At 40.8% G+C, this 22,264-nt stretch overlaps 2 protein-coding genes across 6 annotated transcripts in view; both read left to right on the top strand.

The window, feature by feature from the left end:
• hipk3b (homeodomain interacting protein kinase 3b) overlaps nucleotides 1-11,363 on the top strand; it is a 39,226-nt gene extending 27,863 nt beyond the window's left edge. For 4 of the 5 annotated variants that reach the window (XM_027281003.1, XM_027281002.1, XM_019254314.2 and 1 more), the window contains 12 exons: nucleotides 206-390; nucleotides 482-641; nucleotides 2,093-2,216; nucleotides 2,305-2,426; nucleotides 2,725-2,849; nucleotides 3,176-3,343; nucleotides 3,432-3,764; nucleotides 3,856-4,002; nucleotides 4,129-4,394; nucleotides 4,646-4,697; nucleotides 5,576-5,724; nucleotides 6,464-11,363. In XM_027281003.1, coding sequence (XP_027136804.1) covers nucleotides 206-390; nucleotides 482-641; nucleotides 2,093-2,216; nucleotides 2,305-2,426; nucleotides 2,725-2,849; nucleotides 3,176-3,343; nucleotides 3,432-3,764; nucleotides 3,856-4,002; nucleotides 4,129-4,394; nucleotides 4,646-4,697; nucleotides 5,576-5,724; nucleotides 6,464-6,975 — 2,343 coding nt within the window. In that variant the 3' untranslated portion in view covers nucleotides 6,976-11,363. The remainder of the gene's footprint in view (nucleotides 1-205; nucleotides 391-481; nucleotides 642-2,092; nucleotides 2,217-2,304; nucleotides 2,427-2,724; nucleotides 2,850-3,175; nucleotides 3,344-3,431; nucleotides 3,765-3,855; nucleotides 4,003-4,128; nucleotides 4,395-4,645; nucleotides 4,698-5,575; nucleotides 5,725-6,463) is intronic. The other variant, XM_019254315.2, reaches the window with a different exon arrangement.
• Nucleotides 11,364-12,460: 1,097 nt separating this feature from the next.
• kiaa1549lb (KIAA1549-like b) overlaps nucleotides 12,461-22,264 on the top strand; it is a 59,787-nt gene continuing 49,983 nt past the window's right edge. The window contains exon 1 of the mRNA XM_019254334.2: nucleotides 12,461-13,198. Coding sequence (XP_019109879.1) covers nucleotides 12,979-13,198 — 220 coding nt within the window. The 5' untranslated portion in view covers nucleotides 12,461-12,978. The remainder of the gene's footprint in view (nucleotides 13,199-22,264) is intronic.

Below are 22,264 nucleotides of genomic sequence, written 5' to 3'. Positions count from 1 at the left end.
ATTTTTGCCAGTAGTTTTTTTTTTTATACTCAAACTTTATTGATTTTTGGTATATAACAACATTATTTTATACTCAAACTTTATTGATTTTTGGTATATAACAACATTAAAGATCACAGGGTCAGTGGGGTACATGTTGTTAATATTCCTCAAATGTCTCTGACTTTTGCCAGTAGTTTTAACAGTAAAATGTTTTGTTCTTCAGGTGAACTTGGTGATGAATCTGGAAGGTAGTGACTTGCTAGCAGAGAAGGCAGACCGTAGGGAGTTTGTGGGCCTGCTGAAGAAGATGTTGTTGATTGATGCAGAAGAGAGGATTGCCCCTGCCGAAGCTCTCAGCCACCCCTTTGTGACAATGCAACACTTGCTCGACTTTCCCCATAGCAACCAGTGAGTCTTTTTTGCTTCAGATTTTCAAACATGTCGTCATTTTGACTTTCATACATAAAACAAACTCTCCATGTCACCCCTCTGCCTGTAGCGTAAAGTCCTGTTTCCACATCATGGACGTTTGCTGGACTCGTCCCAGTGCATATGAGGTGGCCAACAGAAATAAAGGTCCTTTCGTCAGACCTGTGACCACAACCGCTGCTGCCTCTGTCAACCACCCGTTCAGCAAGATGACAGGTGTCCACACTCAAGTGAGTCGCTCAGGATGTTTTTGCCATTTCTATCAATATGCAGTGGGTGTTGTATTACACTTGCACACAGTCATCAAAGATCTGAATTAAACATTTTAAAACGAAGCATCCAAGCAGCTAACAAGTTGGTATATACAGTATATTAATTAGATTTACTCTATTCTTGTTTCCTGAAATGGGAAATGGAGAAAAACATCACACTATCTGAATGATGGACTAATCACAGATGGTCCGGGTTATTGACATGCAATGTGTTGTTCTGTTCATCTGCTCCTCTGAAGACTGATCATGTAGACAATTTCCTCGCTGTTATTGCTTTCGTGTATGCTGACTTGCTCATCTTATTGCGTCTCAGTACTGCTGTCATGGCAACGAAATCACGTCATGTTTCTGAGGTCATGGCAACAGTGCAAGTCAGTGTTGTTGCTGAGGAGAAAAAAGGAGCTGACCCTTTTTTTGGCGTTGGATCTTTTATAATGTAAAACATCTCAAAAGCCACCATACTTAGGGTGAAGTATGAAAAGATGACCAAACGTGACATTACTTGTTATACAGTTGCGACAACGAATTCATCAGCACAGATATAGAAACTGAAGCTTCACATTCTTTGCATAACAAAACTGGTCAGCTATTATTTCTGTTTCCATGGAATAAAACAGGGTTAGGGTTAAATGGTAAATCATCTGGTTTAGGAGAATTTTACAGTAATGTGGTGTTTTTTTTGTTTTGTTTTTTACCCTGTGAAAGGCTGCTTTGTGTTTACTATCATGTGTGTGGGGGCAGAGCTACATGCAGGAGCTGCAGCAGAACAATATATGCCTAGTTCTCGTTATTCAATAAATGTGATTATAGCCAGGCACGAGAGCAGCGTGAGTCATGAAACAGAGGCACATGCTTGACTGTTCTCTGTTTATCATTCAAGCCAATCTCAATATGCAAGTTTAACATTTTCTGACAACCTTTTAGTTATCCAGCTTTTAAAAATAAACAAACTGGTCGTACAAAGTCGGTTATCAGCCCAAGATCAACTTATGACCATGTTCATATATAAAAGTGTCCAGTCATAAGCAATGTTAATAGATAAAGAGCAACATTTTCATACGATGGAAGGATTGATCAATACAAATTAAATGGAATCCATTAAGCATGATTTTCCAGGGAGCTGACTAGTCAGCCTTGAATACTTTTTTGTACCCGGAACTTCTTCTTTTCTTGTTTTTTAGGTTATGATAGTGATCTACCACAAGTGAGCCAACTAAGCAACCACATTTCCTCTAAAAAGCCAGGCTTGTGCCAAAGGTTAACTGACTAACCCACTAATCTGTCAGTACAAGAGAGGCAGAACCAACTGCTCTTGACAGAGATGTCGCCATCTACTGGTTGTTCAATGTTACTGTTAGTCATTGTAACAGTCCAGTCATGTCCCTTTTTGCTTTCTGCTCTTTTCTCAGGGGTTAGCCCCATCTGCCCCGTCAGTGATGCATGCTGGGATACCACTGCAGACAGGAAATGGTCAGTTTGGATGCAGTGATTCATTTCAGCAGGCACTCATTCTGTGTCCCCCAACCATTCAAGGTAGAGGCCTAAATCCTTATTTGTCTTGTGGTTGTTATTCTGGTGGTTCGACTCAATACAAGTACAATATTTTCCTTTGTCCCTGCAGGAATCCCCACCAACACGGCTAAACCAGCAGGCTACTCTGTTCGTATGGAGGCTTCTGTGCCTCTGGTCACTCAAGCACCCCCCATCCAGCCCATACAAATCAGACCTGGGGTCATCACACAGGTAACAGTGTAGCAAGGATGGGAATGATGGTACTACAGGTTAGAGAACATAGACTCAGATTGCGGGGCAGCTTGGCTCCATTTGTAAGTGTAGATCAGATAAATGTTTTCTATAGTGAATTTATTATTTATTATTATTATTAATTATTTTAGTCATTTACAATGGAGAACAAAATGCTAATACAAAGACTCTCTACAAGTGTTAATGGAGTTAATGAAAGTTGATATGCAAGCTGATGAAAGCATTAGCAAAGAAAAATTACACTATGTAACTGCTTTGCTTCTCTGCACCTGAACAGGCCTGGTCCAACCGTGCACAGCAGATCTTGGTGCCCACTTGGCAGCAGGTGACATCAGTGCCCCCACCACCAACCACTTTGTCGTCTGATACTGTGGCAGGCTCACAGAGATTGGGTGACTGGGGGTAAGACATTTGTTTGTCTGTTTCAAGGAAGTTACAGCACAGTATCTTTTTGATTCATTATCCATATCATTTCTATGTATATGTTCCTTATTCTTCCACTATATGTAATATATGCAGCGATATTTATTTGTGCTTTATTACCTTTTAATAGCTATGTATACCCTTGGGAATGGCTGTACTACTCTGATGCAGCACACTTGCTCCCCTGAATGTTAATGATCGATGAGTCACACATGTCCTTTGGGACCAGCGAGTGAGACCATTTTCTCAATAATGGTGCTAAAGGGTTTTGGCTCAATTTGCAATGTTCTGTTTTCTTAATGTAGGAAAGTGCGTCCCCATGGTAACCATTACAGCTCCATGATTGCACACCCTCAGCCATTCTTAACCAACCAAATGACCATGTCCACCCACCAGCCGATCAACATAGGCATTGCACATGTGGTGTGGCCACAGCCTGCTGCCAACAAGAGAGCCAAGCCTTGTGTGAACAGGTATGGCATCTGGGTTTGCCTCTTGCAAATATAACACACATACACACAGGTGCTCTCCTTTCTGAAAGCGACTTGTTTTCTTTAACAGGGGCAGCAACTTCTCCCAAAACACAAACATCCAAAATTTAACATGCCAGTCCCCAAAGATGGCCGATATAGCAAAGAATGTGCAGGAGGTAGAGGAGGAAGAAGCCAGGTGCCCAGAGACCGGGCGTGCTGCCGGAGAGGAGCAAGGAACAGAGCAGGTGGAGGAGGAGGATGATGAGAACTGCTGTAAAGTGGAGCCAGACTGTGAGGAGCTCTCAGTTTCGCAGGGGCAAAGACAGGCCATGGTGATCTCTGACCTAGCTAGCCCGACTGTCAGCGTCATCAGTATCAGCAGCGACGAAGAGGAGAGTGCACAAAGACACTCGATGGGGGAGTGAGTACTGACCACTGGGTTCCTTCTAACGATATCTCTAAATTGATCCTAAAACATTTGTCTTACTTTCTTCTTCTCTCTCTGCACACAGGTGTAAGGGTAGTGCGGATTGTGAGGCGTGTCAGAGCACTGTCAGTATGGAGAGAGTCTGCTCCCTCAGCAGTCCGGACAGCACGCTCAGCACTAGCTCTTCAGCCTCAGCCCAGTCCAGCACTTCACCCTGCAAACACCCCAACAGGTACAATCAACACAAATGATTCAAGCAAAAGCTCCTACAGATGTTTTGCTTGCTTCAACTTTGGCTACTGCACCGCACTAACAGAGTTCTTTCAAACTTCTTCGGTCATTGATTGCCCTTTTGCAGTATGTCGGACGATGAACAGGAGAGCGGTTGTGACACAGTGGACAGCTCTCCTGCTTCGGATGCCTCTGGCCACAGCAACAGTCCCTTCACAGGGCGACGCTTCATCGCTGGCGGCAATCAGAACTGTGAGCCCCGTGTTGCGTGTGTTGCCCCGGAAACCGAGCCCAGCAAGCCAACAGTTCGCACTGTGGTGGTGCCTCCAATGAGGGTGCAGAACAACAACAACAACAACCCTGCTATCATCAGTGAAACACCTGGCAGCACAGGTAAAACTGGTCACTTAATATTCTGATGACACAAATACATTGAGTATGTCTGACTTTGTAGAATTAGAGTATTAGACCCAGGTTCTCTCTAAACCTAAATCATCAGCAGGTGAAAGGACACCTTTTCCTCTGCACACTCATGTGTCTGAAGTACACACTGATGGGGTTATCCCCTCAGTAGACCAGCAAGTGCACGAGTAGGTCATGCTAGCTCAAAGATCCAGTCACCACTGATGCTGTCTGCTCCACAGGTCACATGGTCTGGGATTACGCTGTCTTTGTAGACTACAGAGGTTCTCACAGGTGATTATATGTGACCTGTCCTGACATATCTGCTCTGATCTCTGGAGTGGATATTTGTTTGCTGTCAACACTCCTTACAGACTCTGAGAGCTAATGTATCTGTGTGGATGTGCACTTCTTTAAAGCTACATAAGACGTGTAATTGCCCCAAAGTGTTTAATGCCCTGGATGAAATATTCAAAACATGGATGTCAACTAGAGGACATTCTGGCTGACATAAATAAAAAAATCAATAAATGTTTGAATGTTTATTTCAGGTGTTAAAATGGAGTTACACGTGCTTTATGTAGGCTTTATAACAGCTGTGGTTATTGAGACAGTCTCTGTGATCATTTAAGAGCTGCCTCTTAATGCGTCTTATTAAAGTGAAGGAGTGGAGTGGATTTAATTGTAAATCTTCTGAACATCATACAAAGTCGTATCACCTCTCATGTCAATGACATCTCCCTCCACAACTCGAACTATTGCAGTGAAAGCCCCACATAAAGGGGCACAGCTTGCTATTCTAGTGCTGCCAGGTGTATTTATAGCTGATGGTCTGACCCCACTATAAGCTCTATGAACAAGCTTAGTTACCAACTCCTCCCAGATCCCCCCAAACATATCTATTTATAATCACCTAGATCATATTCAGAGGACAGATGCCACTATATTTAACAGTTTGGAAACTGATCAAACACAGCTGAAATCACTGACAAGCCTACAAAGCCTCCTGACACAAATGTTGACATTTCTGTGGTTATGGTTGGATCCATTCTTTGGGTGCATCTTTTTTTAACCTGTTATTTTACATTGTGATATTGATAGAGATTTGTCAGCATATGACATCTCTGTCCCTATGTGTTTCTCCTTCCTCTTGACACAACCTCCTATCTCAGTCTTAGAGTCTTCATACCAGTCCAAAGGTCGAGGCATTCCTGGGCGACACCACCACCACCACCACCACTCCACTCCCCTCCTCAACAGGCCACAGAAGATTACACCTGCATTCCAGCCCCAGAAACAGCAGCCTATAGGCTTTGGGCAGGTGAGCACACACAGTTACATATACTATGCACATATACACACATAAACATACACAACAATCTATTTACAAAAAAATTAAACAGATTGCCAGGATGAAAGCACTCTCCCACTAACACACGACCCAGGTTTAATCACTGGCAAAGGTAATGCTGATGTGGACGGGATGTCCCACTGAACACAACTGGCAGTGTTTGCTTGTGGGAAGTCCCACTTTATAACAATGTCATATTATCCTGCATTTGTCCCCTTTTAATGCAAAATTGGCAAAACAAAAAGTACCAGCAAGTCCAATTTCTCATGTGACTTAAGTGTTTGTGACTACACGCTGTGCACTTAGGTGATAAAGAGCACAGCATTGCATTGCATTTGAATTGCAAATATTTTCTTTTTTATAGAAGAGCAGCAGCCAAGAGCACACTTGATACTGAAAATGTGACGTAATTCATTTCTCTTAGTAGCTTTTGTTACTGACAAATCTATCAGCTACACTTAAGATTACTCACAGTTGGTGGGATTTCCAACTGTTTAATACTGCTTACTTACTGAAATCCCCGTAAGACAAAGACAGTAGAATATTGTAATGTTAGACACTGAAATGATGACGTGGATGTCAGATTGTTAATGACTGATTACAGACGTGACATGCACATGTAAAAAACGTGGAAACAGCACCATCTAGTGGGTCGTAAATACCAACATGATTTGAAAATGGTGGATCTGATCAGCCCTCTCTCCTTCAGGTGCAGCATTTTGGTTCCTGCCATCAAGAATGGAATGGCAACTTTGCCCACCGGAGACCACAGGCCTATATCCCTCCCACCATGCATGGGCACACATTCACCCTGTCCCACAGCAGCCCAAACCACACTACGGGCCCCCACCCACACCTTGGGGGCCACCCGCACTCCCAGCCCACCTTACTTTCGTACCCACCGTCTGGCCCTCTGGTCACGGCTGCACCCGTGGCCCACCTCCTGGCTTCCCCTGTAGCCTCCCGCCCCGTCCTGCAGCCCACCTACAGCATTTCCCACCCGGCAGGCATCGTGCATCAGGTCACAGTGGGCATCAACCCCCGGCTGCTGCCCTCCCCCACCTTGCACCCCCAGGGCCAATTCAAGCCCCTCTTTCCCCCGCACTCCTACATTGCCTCGCCCGCCTACGCCAGTTTCCCTCTCAGCCCCACCAAAATAAACCAGTACCCTTACATCTGAGCATGGCTGCCCAGGTACCCTTCATACCACCTGAGGGCTAAGTGAACAGGGCAAATTCTATCTTAAACCATAAATAACATGGTTTTCATTTCCAAAACCATGGCACAACCACAGAGAAAGCAAGCTATTTTTTGAATCATGTAGACTTGGGTGTAATTGAACTTCAAGCTTTAAAAAAAAAGAAAAAAAAAAGTGTTCCAATGGTGGAGATGATTTGGGCAAAAGTTAAGAAGGAAATAATGTATGAATGATTGAATGATAGAATGAATGAGTAGTTAAACTCACACTTAATGTGTTTTGCACATTTGATATATCTTTGCATTGGATCTTCTACGAATACTCCTCAAAACAGGTAAATAATTGGGGTGGTGTTGAATAGTTAGGACTTTGCACCCCTGATCCCAGCTATTTTTCTATATTGCCTTCTTACGTGTGCAAGACACATTCATATTTGTAAAGCCATCCCAGTCTCTAGCTCTAGATTGACAGATGCACATGTTGTCCACAGTGTATGTTGTACTGCGTTTGAAGTATTTGTACCTTTTCAGTGTCTTTTGGTGTTAGCAATGTCAAGTCAATTAACCGATTTTAAATAGGGTTGTTCCTCACGCTGCATGTGGTCTTGCATGAGCAAAAATGTAAACGGAAAGATGCATAGACGTTGCTCTAATTGTTCGTGTCACAAGACTCGCTGCATTGTATAACTGTCCCCAGCCATAGTGCCTTACATATTTGAGGTTGTTAATGTTACTACTTATATATGACTATATACATGAATATTAATGTACTGGACTGCAGCACTTGAAATTCCAATCAGTTGATGCATCCTATGTGTGAGTATATATATGCACATGTGTATGTATGTACATGCATAGCCTGCATTGATGTGATGTATCGCGGATAGCGGTGCTTATTTTTTGGAGTCAGTGTGCAGTGAGTTAATTTTCTGTTCTTTCAAGAAGAACAGCATGCTTTGCTGTTGCGAATGCTTACTGTTTCATTAAAAATTGTTTGTTTTTATTTTTCCGATTTCCCTTTCCCGAATGAACTAGTGTACAAAGTGCAAGTACTGAGTATTGCTTAATATTTGATAATCACTTTCTATTTAGTGAAACTCTTATTACGGACAGTATTTGTACTGTTTGATGAAACTGCAATACAATCTAAATAGTCGATTATTATTTTTGTTTTTCGTCTTCGTATTTTCATTTTGAGTGTTTTCACTTTGTTTCTTAGATGTTTAGAAGTGTGGTGGGCATGGCTTTGATTAGGTAAGGAAAAAATTCAAATTCACGGTATGGAATCTTCTAAGCCTGAGCAAACCATGCAGTATTTGATATACACACATATATGGACATATATTATAGAGCTAGACTATTTAGTACAGATGCTTGATAAGGTGTGAGTTAATTGTGTGCAATTCTCTCATTTATGCATGTGTGACAAAGTTAACTTTTTCCCTTTACATTATACCATTTGTTAAAGGCTTAAGGCTTATCGGTGTCAACTGCTTATTTTATACATTCCGTCAGGGAGGATATATGCATATATATGATGGTGTGTGTGTTTGCATATATATATTACATACATACATACATACACACAGATATATGCAGATATGCTGTGTGTGCATTTTTCTGTTCATTTACTAGTTCTGTGTGTACATTTTTTTTTTCTTATTTTCAAATGAAGTTGCTTGTGCAGCACCAAAGACTGTAATTCATTTCCTGAGCAAGGTAGCTATTCTGTTTGCATAGACCTCAGTTATACTGTAGTCGTAGAATGAGGTTATATTAAAACAAACAAAAAAAAATTATATTTAAAACAAAAAAAAAATGGCCGAGGTTTTGTCTAGCTTATTGGGCAATTAATAAGTCGTATCATTTCTTCTTGAATGTATCATAGATAAGCTGCTATATGATGATTGCCACTTCAATAGCTGTGAAATTAGGTGATTTCTCTGAGTTTAAACCTAGCGTTGCTATTTTTGTATAGGTCCCTAATTATCTGAAATAGAAGTGGTTTTGATTTTTGTGTTTTGCGTTCATATTTGGAGTGTCATTGTAACTACTGTATTGCTGATGATGAACATTAGTTGCATTTGTTGTTTCTCGGGGTGTGTGTTTTTGCATCAGTATTTTATCCTTATTAACCTTTTGGGCTCATCACTGCATATAAATGATGTATCGATGTAACTTAATTTTTGTATGTTTTCATATTGACGTTTTGTACACATCTGAAGCTGTAGCTTGCAGGACTGATTTAACTTTTTCATTGTACGTATACTACCAGTACTCTTTGGTGTGTTACAGGAGCACTGTGAGATGCCAGAAAAAAAATTATTAATGTGTTCATTGAAAAGCTTCAGTGATGTTTTCACCAGTTACACACAAACACACTCACCACCAAGCACTCATACAGATAGTTAGGCTTGTGAGGGTTTGGGTGATTAGTCCAAAAATGAATTTAACCCAACGTTTCTGTTCCAAAATAATGTTTTACAACTTGTTTTACTGTTAAATTGATTTGAACAAATATTTATTGCAACCTTTTACCTGTTCAATGTTATAACTGGCCAGAATATCAGTTTCACAGTTTGATATTCTAAACTGCCTTGTGTTCGGATCGCTCTCCCCTTTATGAGTGTCTCATATCCAAACGATGTTTTGTCAATGCAAAACTGTGGCCATTGTTACGTGTTCCTTACTGAAATTGAGACAGTGTGAGCAGCACTGTGTATGTGCCTTGAGATTCAGAAAGTGAAAGTTCAAGATGGTGATTTCTCACCGATTATTTAAGGAGGAAGGCATAGAATCCAAAAGCAGTCAGTTACCGTATAGAGTAGTCTTTTAACGGCCACACGAGAAAATGAAACAAAACAAAAAACAAACTCATCACAGTGTCATTCCAGGGACCTCTGATCAGCTCATAGACACGACAGAGGACATGTACATGGTGGTGGTTCTCCTCTTGTTTCAGATAGCTGCCACCAAATCCTCTCTGTGATAACACACCAATAAAACACACATACACACACTTGAATGATATGACACTCAATCTTTGGATAGTCACTCTGGCTGAACAGCAAGATGCAATACTTTACATTGTGCGGTCATTGCACCACCAAGTGTTCTTAGATAATCTCCATGCTTTACATTACCTTGCATGAACACCTAAGTTGCTTCACGTTGTCTGCCTAGAAGCTGTCTGCCCAGGGCAGCTTTTCCATCGTGCAAAAGTTAAGGCTGAGCGAGGGAGTAACCAGAGTACAGTTGTCAACACTGGCCTTTTTTAAAATCAGAAGAGCCAGGAATAGTCTATCTGGATGTTTATCCTGTGTATTCTGGATGGAAGCAACTCTGTCGAGGAGATTATAGTGGTTTCTCTGCACACTCAGTTATGAGTGGAATACTCCACATTTAAACACTGACAGTGATGTGGTTGGATGTTTTTTTGATAGCTTTTTTTTTTCCTTACTTGTATGCTTTACTGATCATAGTCAAGTATCATTTTGGGAAAGAAAGCTTATGATGACAAGGCATGCACTTGGTAACTTGGCAGATTAGTGCTGAAAATAGTTCCCCAATAATAGGCATGTGAAATGTAATCTGTGTTTTGATTCCTCCAAAGGTATTCACCAGCAATGCGCCTGCATAAACTCTCCCATACTTGTTAGTAAAAGAATGGATGCAACAGGAGAGAAATCTTAAAACTGTTTTTAATTTTCCACATGATTGACAACTTGGTTTATGGATAACCTTTCTTTCTTTATTTTTGAGGATTCATGTAACATTTAACAGATAAAACAGTCATTTGTAAAATTACTACTATTAAAGTTATGACTTTGATATATATATATATAAAAAAATCCTCTGCTGCGGTATTATCCTTTAGAGATGTTAATTCAGGGTCTGTATTAGTCTAAATGTGCTACTGTGTAACTCTTTGATTTGATTTTATGAGGTTTGTTTTACTCATTTTTCTGGTCATCTGTATCAATTTCAGAGTTAATTCACACTGCAAGTTATGGAATCATCTGTTTAGATCGCTCATCAAATAGACTTGATTATGAAATCTGAACTGTTACTGTTTTAATACCTGTAGATTTTTGTGGCTTTATTTGTTTTTTGTTTTTATTTCATTTGCTTTTTTTTATTTTGTGCTACACTAGTTTGCCATGTAGCAATTGCACTGTGCAATATTTACAGTATGAGGACTGGGAAAACTAACTCTATGGATGTGATGTCTATTTACAGTTTGCGATAGTGTTTCCTCTCTAGTTCTCAGTGATTTAGGTGTGACCAAGCCTTCTCTACTTTGTCACATTAAGCGGGTTTTCCAGGTGACTCTTTTGGTGAGTGTCAAAATAAGACTTTATGGTGTATTATTGTTAAGATTCACTTTGAATTAAAAAAAATCTATTGATGCAGCTCTTTTTGTCTTGGTCTGTTTTTTTCCCCTTTTCATTTTAGTCATTTTCTTGTACACATACATGGACAACCAATCTGACTCTAATATTGCAACTTAAGCAGCATATTCTCAAACAATGCTGGTTAATTATACATCATACTCCACTATAGCAGATGTTCACCACATGCAGGCAAAAGAATTCACAATAACGATATTATCGTGATAACTGTAGAAAATTCGATCTCTTCATCTTTATTTTTTTCATTGTGTGTTTTGTCTTTCTGAATTACACTCAACTGTAACATTGGCCACTAGCATTAAGGTATGTTACTGCCACATAAAAAATCTTTTAATCTTTTAAATAGCACATTATCATCAATATGGTTCTCAAACTCTTGAATAACACAAGAAGTATAAAAGGACAACTTTTTGAAATTTAAAGATGTAAAATTTTACATGATCCTAAAAAAGCAGCAAATCCTCACATGTGAGAAACTGTAATCTGAGAATGTTTGGCACTGTTTTCTATTGATTGATTTTCCGATAACAAAATAATAATAGATCAATTGACCAGGTGTTTCTGTCCCAAACATGGACAAGAAGTAGCCTGTTGAAAGTCCAGAGAAAAATAAATGGGAATTGAGCATTTCATGGCACAATTATATTAGATGATGTAAAATCGTGGCATATGAACAGCTAGTAAATAAATCTTTTGTTGATCTTGTTTTCTCCTATATGGGTATGTCCATATTAAACAAAATACTTATATGACTTATGCCAGTATGTTTTAAATATTGTGATAAATTCTGCAACACAAGTTAAAATAGTTTTCAAGAAAAGGGTGTTTGTAGTGAATTCTTGTCACATGACTAAATCACCTTGGGGCTCTTAAAATGCAAAAACGAGTGGCCTTCATCGTCATCATCTACCGGGTTTATCAGTGTGTTTTTCTGGGTGAGGGCTGACACCTGGTGGCGATGAAGGTCCTCGTTGTACCACCACAATGTGATATTTAGGCAGCATTTACTGTAACCCTCACGACAGACTGTACATACCTGTTGGTGGAGGTAAACATAAACCCATAAAGTCACCATTTTCAGTGTTAATCCAGGCTGTGCGTAAAATCGACTCTTCTGTGTGGTTTGGTTCACCCAGCAGAGGTCGTCCTGCAGCCTGCTCGCTTTGACTTTCTCCCGACAATTAACAGCAGAGAGACTAATTTACACACTTTGACCAGGGGGGTTGACCGAAGAGGGTGTTACACTTGAAATTCACCACTTCCCTGTGTCCTTAACATTAGTCACGCAAAATGTCTTTCATCCAACCTGGAGCAGGTCTGCGTGAGGGAGTTCACCGCCAGCAGCTAAATGTCAAACATTAGGAGAAGCATGCGCGCCTCCCTGCGCCACACGGTGCTGATGGGTGGACCGAGAGGAGCGGAGCGATAGGGCGCATTTCTTAATTTCCCCACCACCACCACCTCCACACCCCAACCCCACCCGCCGTCCTCCTTCCACCCTCCAGCCCTGGACACACGACGAGACCGCGGGACGGCTGTGTTTTTCCCGTTCACACACGAGGATTGATCCAATGTATTATTTACGACCGAAACTTCAGCAACTTATCCACTGGATATGGCTCCCGGTTTGAGGAGTGGGCGGACAGGTCACCCCAAAGTGGTGGGAGCCGGAGGAGCGGAACCCGGTGGGTGCTCGCTGCAAAGGACGGATGCCGGAGGAGAGGGGAGGTGTTTGAGGACCAGGTGGAGAGTCGGAGCAGCGGGGATGCTTGCAAACTGTCTGCTGTCTGTGGGAATGCTTTTACTTCTTACCCGGTGCGCTTTGGCCGTAGAGGGTAAGCACACCGCCGAGTTACCTGCTCCAAGAGGGAGGAAAACACATGCTGATGTGTTGCATTACCCTACCTTGTTATACATCTGCACTACACTGTGACATCTAACATGGGCTACTGGGTGGAAAATGGATCTATTGTTTCACGCAGGCGGTGTTTTGTAATCCGCACATTTATTGCTGCTGGGTGCATGATTCACAGGCTGCGTGCATGGAGCGGTGGTCGGCTGCATATCTTGCTGTATCATTATTTCAGGCAAAGAAAAAAAACTTAACTATCTGCGATCCAGACACCTATAAGCTCTTTGCATAATGCTGTGACATGCAGGAGGTTGTTTTTGCATTGGAATTTGCGCAGTCAGGGAATGTGTCCAAACGTCCATTATTCAGGATGAATTCCCTCATTGACCGCACTGACATGATATGTTGTGTGAGAGATGGTGCTGATTTAAGTGATGTAACTCTCTCTCTCTCTCTCTCCCTCTCTTACCTACTAATCTTTCCACCTGAGCCTGAAGCTCTTATGATCAGATTGCACTGCACAGATCTAGAAAAGCTCTCTGCTTCCCCTCTGCAGCTGTTGGACTCATTATTATGAGCTATGTCAACCTCAACTTTGTCTGCCATATCAACTTCACTCAGCAATTGGCATTTCATTTTTGCTTTGGAGGTTACATTACATTATAATTGTGTATGGGTGAGCTCAAGGAAGCTATTGTGGAAATGCAATGCAGTTGCAGGACAGTCAGTGTTTTAGAGCATCTGGGTCAGCACTAATGACACACATACTGTAGCCCACTGTAGGTCTGTCTGTCTCTGGCGGCAAGAGGAGGAGGCAGCCGGGGTAAGGTTGGCCGATATAGCTGCCCTTCAAACCATGAACGCTTAAAGTAAAAGGCTTGAATGCAAAATTTATTTTTAAGATGTTCTGGTTCGACCCCCCCCCAAGATGGAAACAGAATAAAACAAGACGCTCTTTGTAAGTTTGTTAAGTATCTAACAGTAGCTCCATCACCTCTCTCCAGCCTGCAAACTGTGATGTGGCGGCTGTAGTCTCACCTCTGCTGATGCACTGCTACAGTAGCAGAGTCCCCTCCTCGCTCCCTCCCTCCTCCACTACCCCCCCTTTTCACAGTCAGCACATCCATTCTTAAACACATGAGCCCAGCAGCAGCAGCAGCAGCAGCAGCAGTAGCAGCAGCACCTGATCCAGACAGTACATATTGGGTGAAAGAGGCATACCTTTCAGCATTCATCAAGAAACAGTCTGTCTGCTGTCTTTTAGGACAGTAACTGGTTTGAAAAATGGACGCTGTACTCGAAGCACATGGGCTCGCAAGATGACATAAAGGATGTCCGGATGATGAATCATTATTGTCAAGTTCCACAAATTCAAAATGACATTAGTATAATAGAAGTGTCCTATTATGTCTCTGTCTGAGCTGCCATGCTTTCTTCTATAAATCTCACCAAAACAAAAACCTCCTCATTAAAGAGCCAACTTAACATATTACAAGAAAAACAATAAGGGCTCTTGAACTTATTCCAAATCCCCTCCTCCTCCCATGGTTCCTTATGGATTTTAATGGTATATATTCTGATATGCAGGACTTGTATCCCTGTACATACTGACCTGATTAAGTGGATTAGCCATGATATGACTGATCCACAGGCAGTTTCTTTGTCAACTGTTTCTTCCATCAGTTACATTCATACGGCGACAGTGGGGTTACAGTCATGCCTGGCCTTTTATTACCTTTCATTAAGAATGATTTCAGTGAGTCCCGTGCAGTGAGCTATACAGACTTTAAATTTGGGAAAAAAAGGAGGGCAGTAGTCTTGGAGGCAGACAGGCTGAGCTGAGGTATTGGAATTTGTGCATTATTCAGTAACACTATTACATATCAAATCTCAGTCATCCATAAGAATAAATATGATGACCAGAAGGCCTTATTCTAACATTGACCGTATGCCATCATATGCGTGGCAAATTTCACTTCACATCATCTCAGGTCTGGAAGGTGAGAGGAAATCAAACTGGAGCTGTCCCTTCCACAGTGGAGGAAATCAGATTTAGTATTTGCTTTTGGATTGTTATACTAGACAGCAAAGTTGTTAATTGCCATTCACAGTCTCACCAATACTCACATACATCCATAAATGATTAATAATACAGGTGTCACTTTACAAATTCACGAGTGTGGCATTGACTTTCAATGTCATGTTGGCTGCTCCTGCACAGTGGCTGAACTACTAAACACAAGAGCTAGACTGAAAAATGAGTCAGAGTATTGCAGATACATCAGCATCAGTGTATATGTCAGCTGATAAGTATCAAGCCAGTGCAGTGCAGAAATCCCACACTAGGTTTCAGGTCTCTGAGAATTTAGTTTCAGTCCACCAGTCAACACTGACATGTTGATTTTTAATCTATAAATCTTGGTCACAATTCTTGTTCTAAACTCAGTATTGGCCCCAGAAATCCAGTATCGGTCAGATAGTGCTGTGTTTGTGTGTGTATGTGTTAGATTTACTGAATGAAAAACATCCTCTTTTGCTGTGAGCTGGTGATTTCCTGACTCACAGCTTCAGAATCAGTACAACATGTGGTTTCTATGGGAACGCCAATTTGTGCCCAACAATAACCATTTCCCCCCCCTTCAACCCTTCAGTAGGAGTTAGAGGATGGTGCAGAGTACGAGGTGCAGTGTGAATATCCTGAGTAATGTGGCTGCAAAGATGACGCTTCTTTCGCGCAGTTAGATTGATCTTTAATTAACTGGCAGGATCTCTCGTCTGGTTTATTACTTTCTTATTAACGCAGCTGGCGAAATTATGCTCGGCAGCAGCTCCAGGACACGCAGAAGAGCGAGCTAGGCAAAGGCATTTTCGGTCCTTCCACAATCAAATGACTGTCCTCTGACGACAGCTCTGTTTACTCCTACTACCACAATCCGCCCGTTGCTTATGAGTACTGACAGCTCGTTTTTGACAGAGGTTGACCTCACTGACCTGTTGGCTCCTGCTATATGAGATGCTATCCCTGAGCTGTTGCCAGTCATCACTTTCTGCTTAGGAATTTATTGAATGGAGACATGGCAGTAAGAATCAAAGCCATTTCCTATTTGCAACACAGTCTCTGGCTTTTACCCATAAAGTGGCTGTTAACGTGTGCATCAATTGACCAGGGATTTGCACATCGCAACATTCTTGGTGGTTTGTGGCTTTTTCTAGTTTTCTGTGGTTCAGTATCTTGCAGTTTTCTTTCCCCCTGTCTAGATTAGCCCTTTTCAGGGGTGTCACGACAGTTAATGCTAAAATAACTTCCAGGAATTGGTTTAAAAAAAACAAAACAAAACAAAAAAAAAAACCCAGCAACCATGACTCACCCGTGGTCTGATGACCTGTTTGCGTGAGCTCTGGGTTCTCAGGAGCACACAGAGGACGTGATTTCCCTGTTTACTTCCCTCGTTTCACCTCATTGCAGTGATTTACTGTACAACAGTTAATTATATCGGAGGCGAGCATGTCAGCAGGGCATAAGATGCATGTGATTGTGTTTGTGTGTGCAGTCAAGATAGATGGTATGTCCTTAGGTGGAGCTTCAGCTGTGCCACTGTGAGTCTTTTATTCGATTTGCACGCCGGGTGCAAACATTTGTCTTAGTGAAGTCAATTTACAAAACCAGTGATGATTTTAAAAACAAACAAACCAAAAACCCATTGTTTATATTGTATTCACAGTCCTTCATCTGTTATGAGACTGTGTGAGAGCTGTTCAATGTTATGCAAGAACTTGAGAGCCAGAAATGAGACAGAAAACAGGGTGGTATGAAGTAATTAAAAATATATTAGCGCTGGAAATCATTCTGAAAGCAAAAGAGCCTTCATCGTTATCCATCTCCACCACAATTTACTCATAGGGCTCTTTTTTTTGTGCCATGACTTAAAAAAAGGTTTGCAGTCCTTTCTCCTTCACCGCTGTAAACAACACATAGATGTAATGATGAGAATGGCAAATAGGCTTCTAATTAGTATCTTGGACCATCTGCCTCGCATTATCCCTTGTACAGTTCAGTGCAATCAGTGTGTGTGTGTGTGTGTGTGTGTGTGTGTTTTGAGCTATCTCTGTGTGTCCCTCCAGTATCTCCCTGTACCTTTCTGCCTCTCTGTTCTTCGGTGCATCTCTCTGTGTTTTGGCGGTTTGATGGCGGATAAAGGTTTGGCTCTGCTGCTGCTGCTGCTGCTTGAGGAAGGACAGCAGGCTGCCTGATTTATTGGGACACACAGTATAATAAACCACACTGCTCCGTGCAAGGCCACTGTTCGTCACACAGCATCACACGGGGACCACAGCAGAAGACAGTGAGAGAAGCCTAATTCTGTGAGAAAATTCAGGAACATCTGATTTTGAATAATTTGGATTGCCTCCATCTTTTAGAATGAATATATAACAGCTTGTTTTAAGTTTAATGAATCTTAAAAATTTATCTGACTGAGTTAATCAAAGAGTGATGTCTGTTTGAAAAATGTAAATCCACTTGTGTTAGCTTTCAGAATAAAACTTTTAAACTACATCAAAACCTGGTAACCAGCATTACCAGCAATTGGATTTTACGTTCTAGAAAATAGTTTAGGACATTTATGGTGCTGGCTTTATTAATGGTTTACTTAAATGTAGTCCATTAAATGTATTCAAAGGGATGCTAACATTTTAGGTTAATTTGTATGTTTATCTTAATTTTAAAGGAACTAGTTGAGAACACATTGGGGCATTTGCTTTCAAGAACCTGATTTTATAGAATAAGAAAGTTGAAAATACAATTTGGTCACTAATTTAACAGTTTCTGAAGACCAGTAATTCACTCTGTGAAGACACACAAAGAAAACTGGCATAGCTACACTGGATGTCACCAGACATAATGGAGTAAATAAGGATAATAAAGGTGTTTTTTGATCCTGTTATGCTCAAACGGGGGGTGTCTTTAAATATTTTTTACATTGTGTGATTTATGCTCATGACTCTGTATGCTATTTCAGAGACGCACCTCTTGAGAGCCACAGATTGGGCCTTGAGTCTGGTGGTTTTTGTCATGTCTGATCAAGTGAAGTCAGTCTCTGTTACTCTGAGTGAAAGTTAAAGATGTAAGATGTTTTACCAGAAGTGAATGAGGCTGGATCAGACCAGCATTTAGATGAGTGGTGTACGTAACTGAGCGAGACAGAAAGACAAAGAGAAAGAGAGAGAGAGCAAGTTTTGTCTCTTCGCAGACGGGGTCATCAGTCACATTTAATGGCGTCACTGTCATCGTGTCATACTTAGTTTTTGTCTACTATTGTTCTAAGTGGAAATGCTAAGTGGAATGCTGTAGGCTTTGGTTTTTCACACAGCTGCCTCTGTGGACTTTGGCATTTCAGCTAATCCCTTCGAACCGCTGGAGGAAGAAGTGTGAGATCACTGAGATAAACAAATATTTCTTGGATTAATTTCCACGAGCCTTCAAAATGTCACATATTTAACAGCTAGCAAAGTTACGCAATGTATACAAGCAAGAAACTCTAGCTATCCAGTATTTCCTGCTGATTTGTTATATTTGTCTTCATTAAGGTTAAAGTCCAACACTTACTGAAAGCTACATTGCTTTGGTTTTTGGCCACTAGAGGGCAGAATAACTTGACAACCTCACGCTGCCCTGACACTGTGTTGTGTAATGACCAACAGGCTAGCATACAGTTGTCTACTTACAGATCTCTCGGACATGAAATCATTGTCCCATTGGAGTCCAATATTCATCTTCTTGTGGCTCTGTTTTGGCTACACCAGATTAGAAGAAAGGTCTCGGCCCGTAGCTGTTCAACTTTCTTCAATAGCTTAAGTTGTGTGCCATTTGGGACAAGTGGCGCTAATTGATAATTGATTGATTAGCGTTAATATGTGTGTGTGATTGTTTGCTAAGTATAACTTATTGGAGATGGAAACATGGCAAACACACGATGTAGGGATGTAAACAGTTAATCGATTAATCGGTTAATTGTCGAAAAGAATTTAATCGATTAAATTGAATTAATCATGTTAACTGAATCTAGGGCCATTTTCCACAGGAGTTTTTTTCAGTGAGATTTCATGGTGTCGCCAGTTGAGGGTACCATTGCTTAATCTAGGCCACAGCGAACGTACCTGACCGTAACGCGGCGACAGACCCGGAGTGAAGTATGGAGCATTTCAAACTAAGTAATGCTCAGTGTAAACTCGGCGGTGCTACGTTTAAGTTCAGCAGCTCTACGAGTTCACTAAGATACCACCTTCAAAACCTGCAGCCGTGCTGACGCGCTAGCAATTAGCATTAGCCACTAAGAATTAAATACATGCTAATGCTAACATGCTAATGCTGTCTGCTCCTGTGTGTAAATAAACACGCTCAGCTCGCTCGTCACTCTCAACATTTCTGCTGGAAATTGTTTAATAGAGGCCCTCTAATTTTACTGTCACCTTCCTCAGGGATGATTTAAGCTGTGTTCAGTACTACATGTTACTGTAAGTTTCCAGGGCTAGTAATCTTACTGTGACCTTTCTCAGAACAAGGGAGATTATAAGTGGTGCTGCTAATGTTTCAAGTTTTTCATCTAAGTACTTTACCAGATAATTATATGTAGGCCTAATACTGTGTAGGCTAAGCCCATATTGTATAGCATGTTGCTTAATGTTTCACATGCAACAATTATTTTTTTGATGTATTTCAATTTTCTATGCAGAATTTATTTTGGTTGAATGCCATATCTGTACCATATCCCCACTGGTACAATAAAACATTAGTTGAGGAATATAACATGCATTTTTTTTAATTCAGTATATAAGCAATATTTTGCTTTATGTTAAAAGACACCGTGAGAAATATATGTTCTTAGGAAAAAAGCCGCTCATCAGTTAACCGTTAATCGACCGATAAGGTCAATCATCTAACGATTAATGAATTAATCGATAATTTGCATCCCTAACACGATGCTGTAAAAGTGGAATATTTGCCAGGAAACACATGACCAAGCTAGCAATTAATACACTGGGTAGCTAGCAGCTCACCATTGGCGCATCATTCAGAATTTAGCAGATGATCGGTCCTGTGTCAGCAAGCAGTTAGGAATGTAATTGCAACACAAAGATTTAATAATAATAGAGATGTAGAAAAGTAAAATTAATTTCAGTGAAGAGATTTGTGACTTTTACTTCAAGTCTGCATGTCAGAGTGTCCTTAGGCAAGATACTGAACCCCAAATTGCTCCCGAAGGCTGTGCCATCAGTGTGAATGTGTGTGAATGATTAGCCTCCAAACTGATAAGCAGTTGGCACCTTGCATGGCAGTCAGTGTATAAATGGGTGGCTGAGATATGTAGTGTAAGTGCCTTGAGCAATCAGAAGACTAGAAAGTTGCTATATAAGTACCATTTAGTTTTGTAGATAACAACTTTTAAATTGATCACCATGGTTTTACAAGTGAGGTGTGGCTTGTCTACTTAACTGTCTACAACCAGGATTCATCTATACAGTACATTTGTGGATACAAGCTGAGAAGCTACAAAAAGCTTTTATTCTATAAGTCTCTTTCACATTACATGTAGTCATTTGAATCAGTGTTCGTACAGAAAAATAGTACATTGTTGGACCATGACCCCCTTTTGAGTCAGAGAATTCTCATGACCACAAGAGTATTTTTATATTGTCATGTAAATGTGAGTATGCCATTTGTTTGTGTGCCCTAATTGGACTGTATAGAAATTGGGGCTAGGCTGGGATAATTCATTATCTATCGACTTACAATAGAATAGCATCAAGAGATTTGTTTTCTGATTTAATGCATTACAGCGTAACAGTTCACTGCACTGATTACAGTATGCATGTTTACTTACAATTTCCTGCCACATAGTGATATCCATTAAAGAAATGTTCAATATTGTAATATTAATTTCAGAAAGAATTTATTCATAACACACAACAATATGATTCAAGTGACCCTGTGTAGCTTCTCCAGCCTAAGGCAGGGAAAGGTTGTTTGTGGTATATTATGCCTCTGGAACATCAGCGTTCCACTCACGGTCTATGGAGAAGCCTGTGATTTTAAATCCCAGTGACATCACTGATTCACAGGCTCTCTGGGCTGTCTAATTTCTAGCTTTAGTGAAGCAGGTTGAGAAAGGAGGCAGCGATGACAGCATCAGTGAAGCATCAAGAAGAGTGCTGGGGAGGACTAAGCTGAACTCAGAGAGCGTTAAAGGAAATATTCAACAGTTTTAGAATCGTATTAATTAGTAATCAAGCTGCCTTAGGACTTTAACAGAATTTCTGACAGAATATAGAAGCAGTTTTAGTGCTTATACTCTTATCATGCTTGGAGGTAATCTGAATGACTTGCATAAATTAAAATATGTACTATGTTGTGAGACATACAGTGTTGAAACTTGAATGCATTGAACTGTAGTCATGCAAAGATAAAAACGTATAAGATAAAAACATTTTCAATCACAGAGAGTGCTACATTTTTTTTTAAATAAGACCGAAATTTCCCTCCTCCTCCGCCACACACACACACACACACACACACACACAACACATATTAAATACACTCACTTTTATGAACATTCATAAATGTATACCATTATTTGATTTATGCCCTTACTTTAGTGCTCTGAAGTCACACCTTAAGTCTTAAAATGAGACGGGCTGTTCCCCACAGACCAATTCATTACTGGGATAATCTGAGGGTGTAGCTCCACTGCCTCTGGAGAACTGTACCTTTGCATACACACAAAAGTGCACAAACAAAGGCCTCTCCAAATACGCTACATCCTTCATGGGTATGTTATTAGTCTGTCTTCAGACTGTCTTCAGACACTGTGTCACAACTTGCCACTCTCAGCACTTTGTAACCTGCCGCAGAGAGGGAACATTACTTTTGTTTCAATATTAAACGTTTAAATTACGAAGCCACTTTATTGGATGTTTCTTAATATCAAGTTATTACACCTCATATATTGCACAGGAGACTTAGATCTCAATAATTAAATTACAACAATGACCA

The sequence above is a fragment of the Larimichthys crocea genome, chromosome VIII (genome assembly GCF_000972845.2).
Source record: "Larimichthys crocea isolate SSNF chromosome VIII, L_crocea_2.0, whole genome shotgun sequence".
NCBI lineage: Eukaryota > Metazoa > Chordata > Actinopteri > Sciaenidae > Larimichthys > Larimichthys crocea.
The sequence above is the reverse complement of the archived record's forward strand: the minus strand, read 5'-3'. Positions and strand labels throughout refer to the sequence as shown.